The 14,963-nt window shown below is 31.1% G+C and overlaps 1 protein-coding gene across 1 annotated transcript in view; it reads right to left on the bottom strand.

Moving 5' to 3' along the window:
- The window catches only part of LOC128183600 (uncharacterized), a 28,281-nt gene continuing 13,318 nt past the window's right edge, over positions 1-14,963 (bottom strand). The window contains exons 10-18 of the mRNA XM_052852701.1: positions 13,600-13,770; positions 11,587-11,712; positions 6,300-6,455; positions 5,817-5,942; positions 3,706-3,870; positions 3,220-3,345; positions 722-898; positions 277-493; positions 1-40 (exon numbers count right to left, since the gene is read on the bottom strand). Of these exons, the coding sequence (XP_052708661.1) occupies positions 306-493; positions 722-898; positions 3,220-3,345; positions 3,706-3,870; positions 5,817-5,942; positions 6,300-6,455; positions 11,587-11,712; positions 13,600-13,770 (1,235 nt within the window). The 3' untranslated portion in view covers positions 1-40; positions 277-305. The remainder of the gene's footprint in view (positions 41-276; positions 494-721; positions 899-3,219; positions 3,346-3,705; positions 3,871-5,816; positions 5,943-6,299; positions 6,456-11,586; positions 11,713-13,599; positions 13,771-14,963) is intronic.

Genomic DNA, 14,963 nt, shown 5'->3' with positions numbered 1-14,963 from the left:
TTCAAATTTACATCTTCAGCATCAATGGAGATATCAATACCTAGAATGCATTGTGAAATTATTTCAAGTGATTAAAAAACTAACTTAAAATACATTAGAATTAAAATATATTTTTGTTAAAAATTGAAAAAACTGATCGAGAATAGTTTCTGTAAGAAATTTTCCGTTTTTGACTCTGATATAATTAACACTGTTTTTAAACATTAAACTACACAAAAATAACATGTAAGTGTTTTTTTTTTGTTTTTTGTTTTTGCTTTTTTTTTGTTAACATACCGATTCTGTATACCATGGTTGCATGTTTCTTATGGTATAAGAGTGCGAACCCTACTCTCAATTGGTGATCTACACACCGGGCACGTTTCGACTCTTTCGCCACACGATCGGCAGCAACATAGGTGATTACACGGTTGAAACATCACCTCCAATTCGGAATCAAGACAGACCTTACACTTTGTCTTCTGTCTTAGTTCACTAACCACCTGTTCAAGGTCTGAAAGAAAAATCCCACGTATATCTCAAAATTGACAAACCGTGATCAAAATGTACTAAATATTTTAGAGCATTTCAGATAATTTTATAAACCCCCCATTTACAGAACAGTAAAATCACTATAGTATACAGGAATAAAGTTTTGGGAAAATTATTTGTTAACTTGTACAATTATTTAATTTTTATTGAACCCATATAGTTTAAAATACTTAAGGACATTTCATCCTACCTGGGTTTTGAGAACTTGAGGTTCTACCCCCAGTATTAGGTGGCTGTGACCTTGAGGCGTTTTGGGGGATAACATGAGGGTTCTGGTCATTGGAATATTGTGTGTTTAAGACTTCACGAGTCTGCCCAAAATTCAGTACTGCATTCATCAGGGCATCGGCATTAGGGAATGCGTTACCTGAAGAAAATATAACAATAAATATAGATTATATATTCCAAGCGAATGATCAATCTGGTCTATGTTTCTAAAGACCACTAACGTACCTTTGAATAATGAATCAATTAGAGTCATTTTGTTTTCAACATCATAAAATTCAGCAGTTTTAAATTGCTGAACTCTAATGTATGTAATTTTTGCTCATATGAGGACAGAAATCAGTGTCATTATTATTATTTATCTTTAAAAAAATTAGATGCCTTAGGCAAAAAATCAAAAAAAAATCAGAGAAATCCGCGGAGAATCTGGTTTGTCACTTTGAAATGTATTTTCGTATGTTGCATTGTTGAATGAGGAAATTTCAGAGTGCGTTTTGTCATTTAGCATTTTAATATGCATGCGTATTCGAAAACATAGTTCCAGTGCCAAATTGGATAAATGCAAAGTTCGCGTTACCCAACAGTTTACAAATAATTTACCTTTATTTCTATTTTTTTAATTAATTAGTATTAAAAGATTTGAGAGATAAGATAACAGTGGTTCGCTAAGTGATCTTGGTTTCTGCAGTCTCATTTTTCTGTTAAAGACATATCTGAACCAAAAACTGCATCCAAACAGGTACTTGCTAAGACTGGAGGTCTTAAATCGCATGAATGAGATTCAATGTTCGACCTTTCTGACTTGCGTACGTATGCAGTTATTATGCCTGATTCGTTTTTTTTACAGCCTGTCTAAAGGCTGACCAGTTTCATAGAACGCGAATTCAATTATAAGTATTTGCTTTCCTATGGACAATTTTGAGAACCATATTTATTAACAAGGAATCTTATGTTGAAGCATCCTCAACTAGTGTTAATTCAAGGTTTGAAAATCATGACTCTTGGGGGTAGGGTAGTGCAACAATTGAAGATTGAATTTCTATATAGTAATATAAAGAGTCAATCTTTGTTTTTTTTCTCAAAAACTAATAAACCGGGAAAGCTTATGTAGAAGCATCCTCAGCTAGTGTAGATTCAACGCTGTGAAAATCATGACCCCACGGGGGTACGGGGGGCAACACTAGGGGTTAAAACTTTTACATAAGAATAAAAGGAGCAACTTTTTAAAAATCTTCTCCTCAGAAACTAATCCAGCAGAAAAACTGAAACTTATATTGAAGCATCTTCAGGTTGTGTAGATTCAAAGTTATGAAAACATCACCCCAAAGGGAACGGTGGGACCACAATGGAGGTTAAATTTCTGCGATGCTCATCATGTGAAATGACTATAAAATCATTTTGTTAGAAAAAGGACTTGGTTATAAACGTAAGAATATTGGAGGAGAAACTGGATTTTTATTTATGCAGGATCTACATGTACATGTATTATTTCTATCGGTAATTTTTTTTCTTATTTAATATCGTCAAATTTTCTGATTATTTTTAAATGTTGCTTGACTATTTATTTATAAAATACTCTTCCATGCAAGAATACTTATTCTATGTTCTATAAATCTGGCTTTAAATTTACATTAAGATCTTTACAAACATTTATTAGTTTACGATGCGCCGCTTAAACTGCCGACGTCGCCGTCTTACTACAATTTTAAGTTTGTTTTTTTTTAAACACTCTATAAACAATAGTTATAACTCTGTCAAATGTGTTCACAATTTTACGAAAATGAGTAAAAAAAACAATTTTCGAATTAAAATAGTCCCTCAATTTTTATTATACTATTCTGTTTTTACATGTTTTCTTTGCAGTTGCGCCGCTTGTCAAATTCATTATCAAGTATGTTTTGTATTTTGAATATATTTTCAAAGATATATCTAATTACGTTAGTCATATATTAAAACAAAATTTGTTAAGTTGCATCATTACGTAGGTATGATATATATTTAGCTTTTAAGTATCTTATATCAACCGTCCGGATTTTTAGAGCGATATCTTAAATGTTTCCATTTTTTTAATGGAACCCATCGTGTTTATTTGAAATGTGACGAATGTTCGTTGTTTCCCATCTTTTACTTCTAAATCTCTTCCAAGTCATATTGTTCATGGCTTACACTTTGTTATATGCTTTATAAGTTACCTTATGTTAAAATCAAACAGCGGTTGGGTTCTTGGATTGATTTATTAAAGCAGAGTATGTTTTCCTTTCTTTTTTTGTTTTTGCATAATGCAGTAAATATATCCATAAAAGGTATGATTAACAACATGTTAAACTTTCTATGGTTCTATTGATACTCTGTTGACAAGTCTTAGTAAAATATTCAAAGCCGCCGCACGGTCCTAATTTATATCAGCATCGTTTATTAGATAAATATTAATAGATTGAAAATTGATGACAGAAGCCCACTTACCTGTGTCTCTTATCCTTCTCTCTATTACATTTCTCACACGGTCCCGATCAACGCCTGTATTTAAGATTGTTTGGACCATAGGTGACTGCATTTGGGCGTGAACGTTACGAGTTTCCTCCTGATGACCTAATAGTTTATATGACATATAATTTCCACTATTAATGCAATTAGCTAAATATCAAAATAATGGGGGGTTTTTTGAGGGGGGTAATTCTTATCTGATATATTCCCTTTTTCAATTTCTAAATTTTTTCTGGAACTTTAACTGGAAGATTAAAAAAAAATAAAAACAAAAAACAAACAGTAATCTAAATGTTTACCATTTTTAACATTTATACATTCATGTTTAAAATAACCTACATTTTCCAATGATAGATAACAATTATAATATAGGACATAGTAGACATCAATTGTAAACTAAAGATATTATTTGACTTTTTAAAAAATTTATTGGAGTTAAGATTATTTTGAAGAATTTCATCTTACTTGAGGTTGAAGGCCTCGAGCGTCTTCTTGTGTTACTACGTTCTTGGCAAATTTCAGGATACTCCTGAATTTGATCCTGTGGAGATGGTGCATTTAACCCCCCTCGATTCTGCCTATAATTCAGTACTGCATTCATCAGGTCCTCAGCATTTGGATATGCGTTGCCTCACAAAAATATAACGACAAATATTACTATTGTCTATCCTAAATCACACAATTAAAGAAGTATTGCATTTTGTACATTTAATTAAACATATCAAAGCGAAAAAAGAGAAAAGAAAAGAAAAGAAAACGTTCAGTTCCCGATAATACGAAATGTGGTCAACTCTAATACCGTGTTAAAAACTCTGTATTATAGTCAATGTTAAAGATTTTCATTTTAATTTGCTAACTTAATAGTTACATTTATTACATACATATTTTACATATAATAGCAATGATAATTAAGAGTGCTGAATTACTATTTTATTGATCATTTTAAGACTGTATTTATCTTTTTCATAAATAAGCTTGGTATAAATGTGTAGAATATACTCAAAGCTAAAAGTTATGATTTTTTTCTATAATAAATGATATTTTATAGCTAAACAAATCATTAATAAAACTTTAAGGTAAATCTGTGGGGTTATATGATGACCATCCAGCCTCCCCAAGGTCCTTTATTACCTCTATCATTTAAACAATTTTATGGATATCGTTTACAATTTGATGCTATGCCATGGTATGCAAATTAAATGATATGCTATGTTATTTTAATGGAATGTTTTGAATTTGTATGCTATGCTATGAGAAATTAAAATGAACGGACTGATAAAATTGAATGTTATTGTATGTTATGCTTTGCTATGAAATTTGAACAAAAACGCCTACACATACAGAAGAGTTCCAAACATTCAGAAGAAAAACTTTAAAAACTCCAAGTTTCTATCTCCCTACAAACTAATCACACGTTTTTCCTGTCTATGGTTTGTTTATTTTAATGATACAGATTTGTAATATATAATATTCTGGCTTTTTTTATGGTAAAGTAGAAGCTAAAAGCAATAAGATTATTTTTTGTTTGGTTAAATTTAAAAGGAAGTGGAAATAAATCATGGTTAACCAAGTGATTACCAGTTATTGTACTGTTAGCTAACCTATGCCTGAGACTACTTTTGATCAATAAAAGTAATGCCCTGCATTCACCAATCAGTTAGGAGTTAACATGTTGTTATATTAATTACTGTGTTAATGACCTTTTGGAAAACAAGACCCAGTTTATTTTTTAAGTTTTTTATCTGAATGACATCGTTTTTAAATCAAAAAGACTATATCCGGTATCACGTTTTTACTATTTTTTGTTCGCAAAGATGTGTTTTGATATGTTAATTTCTTAACATTAATCAGTACGACAGAATCTTTAAACTTATACCTTAAATCTTTTGATATTTTCTTGTATATATTATTACTTATATAATTAAAGATATTACGATCGAAATGTTTATATAAACCATCAACATTTTTAAGTGGGTGGTCATGAATGTTATCAATATTTACAATTGAAATTAATGGTATTTGTCTGAAATGCGACAATTGTTTGTTGTTTCCCAATATGTTGTTTAATCTCTTCCTATGGATTAATTCATTTCCTACACATAATATGTGTACGATACATGGAAGTTATCATGTGGTAAAACTAATAAAGATTAGGTTCCAAGCTTGGTTCATTGATTATATTTGTCTCAATATTTGGTCTTGTTTTAATTGGAACATTACAGTTTATATTGCCATAAAATTATATGACCAAAACATCCACAAATATCAAACTTCTTTTGTGTATTTCTATAGAAGCCATATTGAAGAAAAATGTTCAGTAATATATTTTAGCCTCATGCATAGGATACAATACTGATGCTATGATAAATTACTGTCAAGAAATTACAGTTTTAAAATAACTGAGGGCGACTGGTAATGCTACTTAAAAAATAGTTCAGTCTCATGTATGTACAAACGATTGCATAATACAAAAAGTTGTACACTGTCAGAAGCATTCAGTTTATAATTAACCTCATTTAACACTGTATTTTTAACAGAATTATATTTGTAAGATACCGTATGAGTAACCCCATTACCTGTGTCTCTTAGCCTTTTCTCTATGACATTTCTCACGCGATCCGGATCAACACCTGCATTTAAGACACTTTGGACCATAGGTGACTGCATATAAGCCTGAGCTTGACGAGTTGCGTCTTGGTGACCTAATGTAATATATGCCATGCATGTAAAAGTGAAAATGGACGTTAAAATAATGATTGAATTTTTTTTTAAATAAATATTTGTTGTTTATTTTTCTGTTGACATTAATCTTTCCTAGTATAATACTAAATTTATTTTAATTATTTACATCTTTTAATATTGTTTTTCTTTAACCATAAAATCTTCTTTAAATACAGAAGGATTTAATGTAAACCGATTAAATATCATTAATTATATTGCTTAATGATACGTAAGGTAACCACTATAATTAGGGAAATGGTTTGTAAAGATAAATTGTTAGTTTATTTGATTTTTTCACTTCAATGAAGTTAAAACTGTTTTCATGTGTTTCATTTTACTTGGCCTCGAGCGTCTTCTTGCGTTTCGGCGTTCTTCCGTTTGGGGATTTTGTGGACGCCCCTGGTGATGTGGTGATGATGCATTTAACTCTCCAGGATTCTGCTCATAGTTCAGTACTGCATTCATCAGGGCCTCAGCATCAGGGTATGAGTTGCCTGATGAAAAAGCAAAGCCGATTTAAGGATTACGTTTACTCAGGGTCTGATATTGCAAAAAATATTTTTACTAAGTTAAATACCTGCAGTCAATTTAAAGAACATCCACAAAATAGAAATGTTATAAAGATATATCAGTATAAATATTCTTGCTATTATTTTTTTAGGAAGATATGCCATGACAGAGATAAGTTAATATTGAAACGGAAGAAATTCGAACAATCAATTTTTCATTTTCTTTTTTCTCTAAAATACTTTATGTAGCAATGTAGTTGCAAAAATTACGTTTCTACGTTTTTTTTCATATCATTTTACACAGTTTATGGTTGTATTATCTCGTGTATAATTTTATATTACTAGCTAGCAAGGGATGGGAAAAATCTAAAAAATAAATAAAATGAATTCCAGTTAGAATATCTCAATAATTTAATCAGTGACCTTATATAATGTTGATGTCAACAGAATACAGACAACAAAGTTTTAGTTTCAGGCAGTCAATGGTTTGGGGTCGTATTACTCAGTTTGTTTTAGTAATACCCGATCAAATTGGTTAGAATTTTAAAAATTGATAGAGGAAAATCCGACTAAATTTAATTAAAAATATGAGCTTTAATTACTTTATTGAAGTATGAAATTAGTAAAGCTATTCGCCTCTTATCATTTTCCAACAAACAAATTGTTTTATCTAATAAATTCAAAATAAAGAAAACCTTGGAAAGGCTAGATAATTTTGACAAATGTTTCAATAAACATTTAGAGGTAACTAGCGTAAAAAGTAGGTCATTGATTAAGTTACCTGAACGTAAAAAAATTGCACCACAATAATCGGGATACAATGTACAATAAGCAGTGTTTAGTTCCCATTAGTGGAATTTGTTTATCATCTTAGTAAATGTAATCCTTAAACTATGCGTTTTTGGAATCGTCACCTAATGTACTGTAAGTTTATATGATTAACAATTTAACATCACTTGTACATAGCTTATGGATGACGTTTACTCACAATGAAAAATTCAACTGATGATAATAAAAATCCATCAATTGTATGCTATAAACCATTGATTGTAGTGTTATTTCTTTAAAAAAAAATAGGTCAATAACCTACTTTTTGAGATAATTGCCATTTAATAATATAGGAAAATCAGAAAAATGAGATTTTCTTAATTGTGAAAAATTACACAAATAATTAAACGCTTTAAAAAATAAAATACAGTTTATAAATGGTAGTGGTACTAAATAGATACAAAGTTTAACAATTTCAGCAACATTTTTTTTTCAAATATTCTAGTCCGAATTTCCTCTTTCCGTTTTCAAATCTCTCGCCATTTTTGATCCAATTTTACCAAAAAAAAAAAAAAATGATAATAACACAAAAACATATATAGCATTTAAGTACCTTAAATGACCTTATTCAGTTGGCATAAAACTAATATGAGTTGAATGATACAAATTTTGAGATATGATGCCTTTTATTGTTTTAAAAGCATTATCCAATAATTTTGCAGTTCGTTTCATACGATTATGTTAATGAATAAATGAAATAAAACCAACAGGAAATATGCAAAATTATATTGACTTAAATATAAAATCATAACATTTAATATTAAAGTACCGCCAAAAATGTTTTATCAGAAGACAAAAATGTAAAATTTAGTCCGAATTCCCTCTGTTTGCAAAAGTCTTTTTTTTTTTTGGTTTAAGCCTTATTCCATTTTAAAGTAAATCTGTTGCATGTTATGTCAACAATAATTCATTTCTTAAATTCCTTTTGTGATTAGAACAAATTTTACTCATGACATTGAACTTTATATCAAACCCAATTCCAGAACTTAAACACCCTCACCATGAACACATTGATGAATTCATTCAAAGCATCTAGAAATAAACTTTTTCCAGTGAAAGGTAAATCAGAACTTCGCGCAATAATGTCACTTTATCTATCGATAAGTGTACCAGTTTAAATGTAATCAAGAGAATACTCAACAACACACCGTTTGTAAACATGCAGCGTTATTTAAAACAAAAATCTTTTCTACTGCTTTTTGGGAGTTGATTTTAATCAACTCTCCTATGCAGTAAGTCTGACAATCCGAACGTGAAACAGTGTTTAGACGTAAGCACAAATCATCACCACTGACAAGACGTAGATCTTGAAAATAATAGATATATTCGGTATATTGAATGCTGTACCATTGTTTTTTCAAAAGAAAAGTATTTTTAAACACCTTGAAAATAGTCAGATTTTATATAGTACGAACAACTCAATTGTTTTTTGTAGTTGCATGTATTCCTACGCTACAGTTCAATATAGTCTCGTTCAACCAGACGCTCGGCTGTCTCCGTAAATCTCCGACAAGCAGAGAGTCTCTCTTGGTAGGCGGAGATTAACGGAGACAGCCGAGCGTCTGGTTGAACGAGACTAGAGTTCAATATTGCTTGGATCCAGACGTGTACAATTTTCAGAAACATTTAAATTGCTGATACACAGTTTGATGAAATTAATTTTATCTTTGAATATTACACAACATGATTCATATGGGATTTTTTTGAAAATCTTGTCGGAAAAGTTCGAGAATTCGTATTACAAAGATTGGCGTAACATATCGTATATTTCAAAATTGATAATAATCAATAAAATCAACTCCCGACAGTACTTAAGTACTTTGATTATGATTTGAAATGACCAAAAAAAAAAAAGGCCTTTGAATTTACGTGTTTATGTAACAAACACAATTTTGAATTTCACTTTTTTTCTCTTCCGCTTTCAAGCTAACCATAACTATTCTCTGTTGTGAAGAGAATATAAAGCTTTAAATAAAATCTTTGGTATATGTACATATCTTAAATAGTCTCAAATAACGAAATAGTTTCATTCTCAGTTTCATATAAGTCCATGTTCATGCACTAGATCAAAGAAAAAGACAAAAACTGGGTTGTTTTTTTTTCAATATACACGTTCTTTTTTAATTTTTTTTTTTACAGAAGTGAAAGGTTTATTTATTCTTAATAAGATAGCTGAATTGATCTATGCTTCTTTTGAATAATTTTGTTCAGAATCTACAAAGTAATTGTAAAGAAACAAGTAACGTTACCAATGCCCTAAAATAGCATTATGATAAATCTCGGTGAAGCAAGATAACCTACTTTTAGTTTTTAAATATCATATTCAAATACAAACTGGAGAGAATTTATTACAGTTATAAGATTTCCTAAACAATAGGCCCATGGGCCACATCGCTCACCTGAGGAACAATAGGTATGATAAAATCAGCATAATGGAGTCATAATACAAACTATCTGGACAATGTACAATATCAAATGTAGATCCTGTATAAATAAAATCCCCCCCCCCCCTCTGGATATTCTTATGTGTATAATCATTAGTCCTTTTTCTAACAGGATGATTTTATAGTCATATCACATGTTTAGTATTGCAGTTCTCAAAAAAATCCTTAACAATTATTTATAAGAGGGATATAACCCTACATCAAACTCTAAACCATCTTAAGAGGCCAAAGAATTGTCCTGGGGCCAAAGTCTTAACAATTATAAAGAATCATCTTGCTGATTAGTTTCTTAGAAGAAGATTTTTAAAGATTTACTCTACATACTCCTATGTAAAGCTTTGACCCCCCCCCCAATCAATTGTCGCCCCACCGTACTCCCCGGGGTGTCATTTTTTCACAACTTTGAATCTACACTACCAGAGTCTGCTTCCACACAAGCTTTATCTTTCCTGGCTGATTAGTTTTTGAAAAGAAGATTTTTAAAGATTAACTGTACATATTCCAATGTAAAACTTCAACCCATCTCCCCATTGTGACCCCAACCTACCCCCGGGGGTCATGATCAAACTCTAAACCATCTTAGGAGGCCGAAGAATTGTCCTGGGGCCAAAGTCTTAACAATTATAAAGAATCATCTTGCTGATTAGTTTCTGAGAAGAAGATTATTAAAGATTAACTCTACATACTCCTTTGTAAAACTTTGACCCCCAAATCCATTGGCCCCACCCTTCTCCCGGGGATGTCATTATTTTCACAACTTTGAATTTATACTACATGAGGATGATTTCACACAAGTTTCAGCTTTCCTGGCTGATTAGTTTCTGAGAAGAAGGTTTTTAAAGATTAACTCTATACATTCCTAGTTAAACTTTGACTCCCATTTGTGGCCTAACCCTACCCCAGGGGGTCATGATTTTCACAAGTTTGAAATAACACTACCTGAGAATGCTTCCACTCAAGTTACAGCTTTCTTGGGGTTTTTTTTGTTCGTATTTTCTTAAAATCCTAATTATCTCCCTTTACAAAAAAGCGTGGTTCTAAATTTTCACAACTTTGAATCCCCTCAGGCTAAGGATGATTTGTGTCACGTTTGGTTGAAATTTGCCCATTGGTTCTTGAGAAGATGTTGAAAATGTGAAAAGTTTACAGACAGACGGACAAACAGACGAACAGACAGACGGACGACAGACAAAATTTGATCAGAATAGCTCAGCTCAGGTGAGCTAAAAAATATAAGATTGCTGCCAAATAACTCTTTAAAAAATATGTATCCGTTTTGGTTGTTATTTGTCCAATTAGACATCCTTTTTTGTCTTTTTTTTATTTGAAAGTGTCTTTACTGGTTCTTTTTATGAAAATCTTATATTTGCAATTGTTACAAATTGAGGGAATGTAACGCATGTTTAGACACTGCATTTTAGGTGAGAAACTGGATCCATATGTTTTTTGTAAATACGCATGTTTTCAAACAAACCGTCTCAGTTAAAAAAACAGACATTACAAGTTGGCTGTATGTCGTTTGTTACCATTACTGATCGAATACGTTTTGGATAACTTGCTACATTTGATTAACTAAACAACATGAAAGTTATTTTATCAGATGGAAGTAAACAGAATTGCAATTTCAATGAATTAGATTAAAGGGATCAAAACTGTACTGTTGGTGATTGATATTATTAAAAAGACATATTTTAATTTTGAATGTTTTTCTTCGTTTTTTGTTTACTCATCATGTAATAGTTATACCTATAAGACAAAGGTTACCTAAATCATTTTTAGCTTTGTAAATTGTATAAACTATTTTAAAAAAATGATATTTGTTATGCTAAAAGCAACATTCATACCTGTTTCTCTTAGCCTTCTCTCTATGACATTTCTCACACGGTTTGGGTTAACACCTGTATTCAAGACTCTTTGCACCATAGGTAACTGCATTTGAGCCTGAACCTGGCGAGTTTCCTCTTGATAAGCTTAAGATATTAACGACATACATGTATAATTGTCATAAATAATGCACAAAAAATTACATGTTAATACACATTAATCAAACATCATTGATACGTTTTGCTTAATATTTAATTTCCCTTTTCAACTGATTTTTTAGTGTTAACTATTTACCCCGCAGAATTAACTTTATTATACTTAACCACGTGTGGTGTCGCATTCTCTCTCTCTTTCTCTCTTTCTCTCTTTCTCTCTCTCTCTCTCTCTCTCTCTCTAAAAAAAGAAATTCATGAAATGAATTTGTAGACTAATGTATATCTTGCATAGTATAGCGTGGGTTTTGGCCTACCCCGTATACCATTAATTTTGGTCGATTTATAATATTTTTTGAATTTATTTCCCTCCATGCAAATTTTTTCAGTTTAATTTTAGCAAAAAAGTTTTTCAAGGTAGTAGATTTTTCAAGGTAGTAGATTTTTCAAGGTAGTAGATTTGATGTTCAATCCTGGCTTCACACACTATAATATTTTCAGCAGATGAAAACAAGAAGTAAATTTGCGTGGCAACTATACCTTATTAACTATCAATTTTAAATTGCATTGTTAATGAAGAAACCATAACCATTAATCAGACAATTATCTGCACTTGAGTCGAAAATGGCTCACATGTCCGGTAAAACAATGTAATTGAACACCCCTGATCACTGGGTTTAATTACACAACTAAACATGAAATATCGAAATGGTTTTTAAGCAGTTATTTATAATTCATCGTAATGTTTAGTTTTTGATTTATGTAACAAACTGAAATTCGTTGTGTTGTTTTTAATTTCTTTTGGTTCACCCTTCTGTTATATACATAACAAACCTTTGGGGAGCCCCTTATTTTAAAACTTCAGCCGTTGGTTTCCATGGTTACATATCAATCCAGTGGGAAGCCCCTTGTTTATACTTTAAAATAGTCAAGTAAAAACATGCATGGGAAAGAACCCGGGAAATCCAGCCGATAGACGTGGTCGTCATCCCGTATTGTGCTATCGGGGGCTTGTCTTTAGAAATACATCAGGTATTTAAAAACTCATTTTGGTTCGTTTTTAACAACACACATTTGAATAGTTTTCCGGTAGTATATATGATTTTCTTTTGTTAATTTTTTATATGGTGTCTTTTTCGCCTTGTTTTTGCTGCTAAATTTTCTATCCCTGCGGAAGGTCAATAGCTGACAGATAAGGAGTGTTCTTGGATGCTGAATTATTTCTGGCTCCTGTATTTATGGGTAGCAATTTCCATTTTTATGGGAGAGTTTTTTGGAGACCGCTGTTTTACAGTGAATGAGTGAACTATGGCGACTCTTTCGACACATCTCTAAAAGTTAATTGTGAATTAATACCTGACGGTGAAATTTATTTCATCTTTCTAGAATGGGAAGACCAACTGTTTTTGTAACGAAATGGCGGTGCAAAGAATGAGTTTTAAGGAAAATTACTTGAGGGCATTTGATATAGTTAATCATTAAATGAATGGCCCATACATGTACCAAGGGCATCACGACTAAGTTCTGTTACCTGACAGAAACACAAACATCACCAAAGTCAATGATACCGCAGTATATTTTTGGAATAATAGTTAAAACTGATGATAACTGATTTAAACAGCTTACAAAATGCAATGCCTGATTTTTAATATAATTCACAGGTTTATCCGGTCAGCATTGATAGGTCTGATAAAAATACTACAAGAGTTGGGATTGAGTCAATTCTGAGCCGATTTAAAACATTTGTAATCGGCATTTGTAATTTGATTCTTATCATTTCACCATTTGCTTTTTTAAAAATTGTTTTTAAATCTCTTTTTTATCTGTGATGCATTAAATTAAACGTATTAGTCAATTTAATTAACATGTGTTTTATCTTACGAGAGTTTGTAGACCAGGAACCTCTTCTGCTTTCGCTACGCATTGGTGGTGAAGATGGTGAGTTATGGCGTCTATTAGGTGAAGTAATTTCCTCTTGTTCACTCGGAAATTGCCTCGTATCGTCCTCCATATACCTCCACATAGAGCCACCAGGATTATTTCTTAAGTTATCTGATGAAAAATTAACGATACCAAAGTCATTGTTATCACAATATGTTTCTTGAATATAACTGAGAACTGATAGCCACAAGGTTGAATAAACTTTATTTATTTTACAACGATTCAAACAAGTTCTACAATTTATATAGATATCTCTTTTTTATTTCGTTTTCCAAGAAACATATTAACTAAATGCAACAGGTGTTTTTAGAATATCCTTTCATTCACACATGCTCGCTCACTTACATTCAATTATATTGGAATAAGCTGCTTCAATTGAGAAAATAACAAAGCAAAACAAAAAATAAAAACAAAACAAAAAATTAAACAAAACGAAATAATACAATAATAAAGAACAAAAAAACCCAAGGTAAGTATAAAAGAGGAAAATATAAAGACAGATGAAAGAACTTAAATAAAAATTTATAAATAAAAAGTATATTACGACAAATAACATGACTAGGAGTGAATGATGGTGTCAAAGATAAATAACCAGGGTAGCCAGGTAATGACAAATGTATGCATTTGACGATTCTTACAAGCAATATATTTTTCGACCTTGTATTTGTTGAATAAATAAGATAAAAGACCAGAAAGGCAATGTAGATTGTCTTGTTTTAAACAAGTAAACAAATATTGCTTTGAACATAGAATAACTAAATTAATAACTTTGTTGTTTTTCTACAATGGAACTTGACCTAATAAGATATTAACCACATTAAAGGGGCATGGTCACGATTTTGGTCAATTTTTTCCCTCTGTTTTAATTATTTGTAATGCTTTAGCAATGCATTTCTAATGATCAAATGAAGTTTTGCTGTCAGTCGATGAGTTTTAAGCAAGATACAGGACCCACAATTCTTCGTCATGTAAACAAGGCTCGTGACCTGTTTTTGTTGACATAGGTTCAATATACCTGTAAAAAAATGTTTAAAGATGATATGTCTATCTTCTTATTCATTTTAAGCATAAATTAACAGTTCCTAACGATTAACATATTCATTTGAGATCTAAAACTGGAATTTTCACTTAAACATTCAAATGTTAACAAAAGCTTTGTTTACATACACAGGATGAATGACCATCTTTAAGTCCTCCGTAAAGATAGCTTAAAGGTGTTTAAAGGTAGCTTAAAGACGATCTTTAAGCCAACTTTAAGCTACCTTTAAGCTATATGTATTGCTTAAAGGTGGCTTAAAGAAAGC

This window comes from Crassostrea angulata, chromosome 5 (genome assembly GCF_025612915.1).
Source record: "Crassostrea angulata isolate pt1a10 chromosome 5, ASM2561291v2, whole genome shotgun sequence".
Classification (NCBI taxonomy): Eukaryota; Metazoa; Mollusca; class Bivalvia; order Ostreida; family Ostreidae; genus Magallana; species Magallana angulata.
The sequence above is the reverse complement of the archived record's forward strand: the minus strand, read 5'-3'. Positions and strand labels throughout refer to the sequence as shown.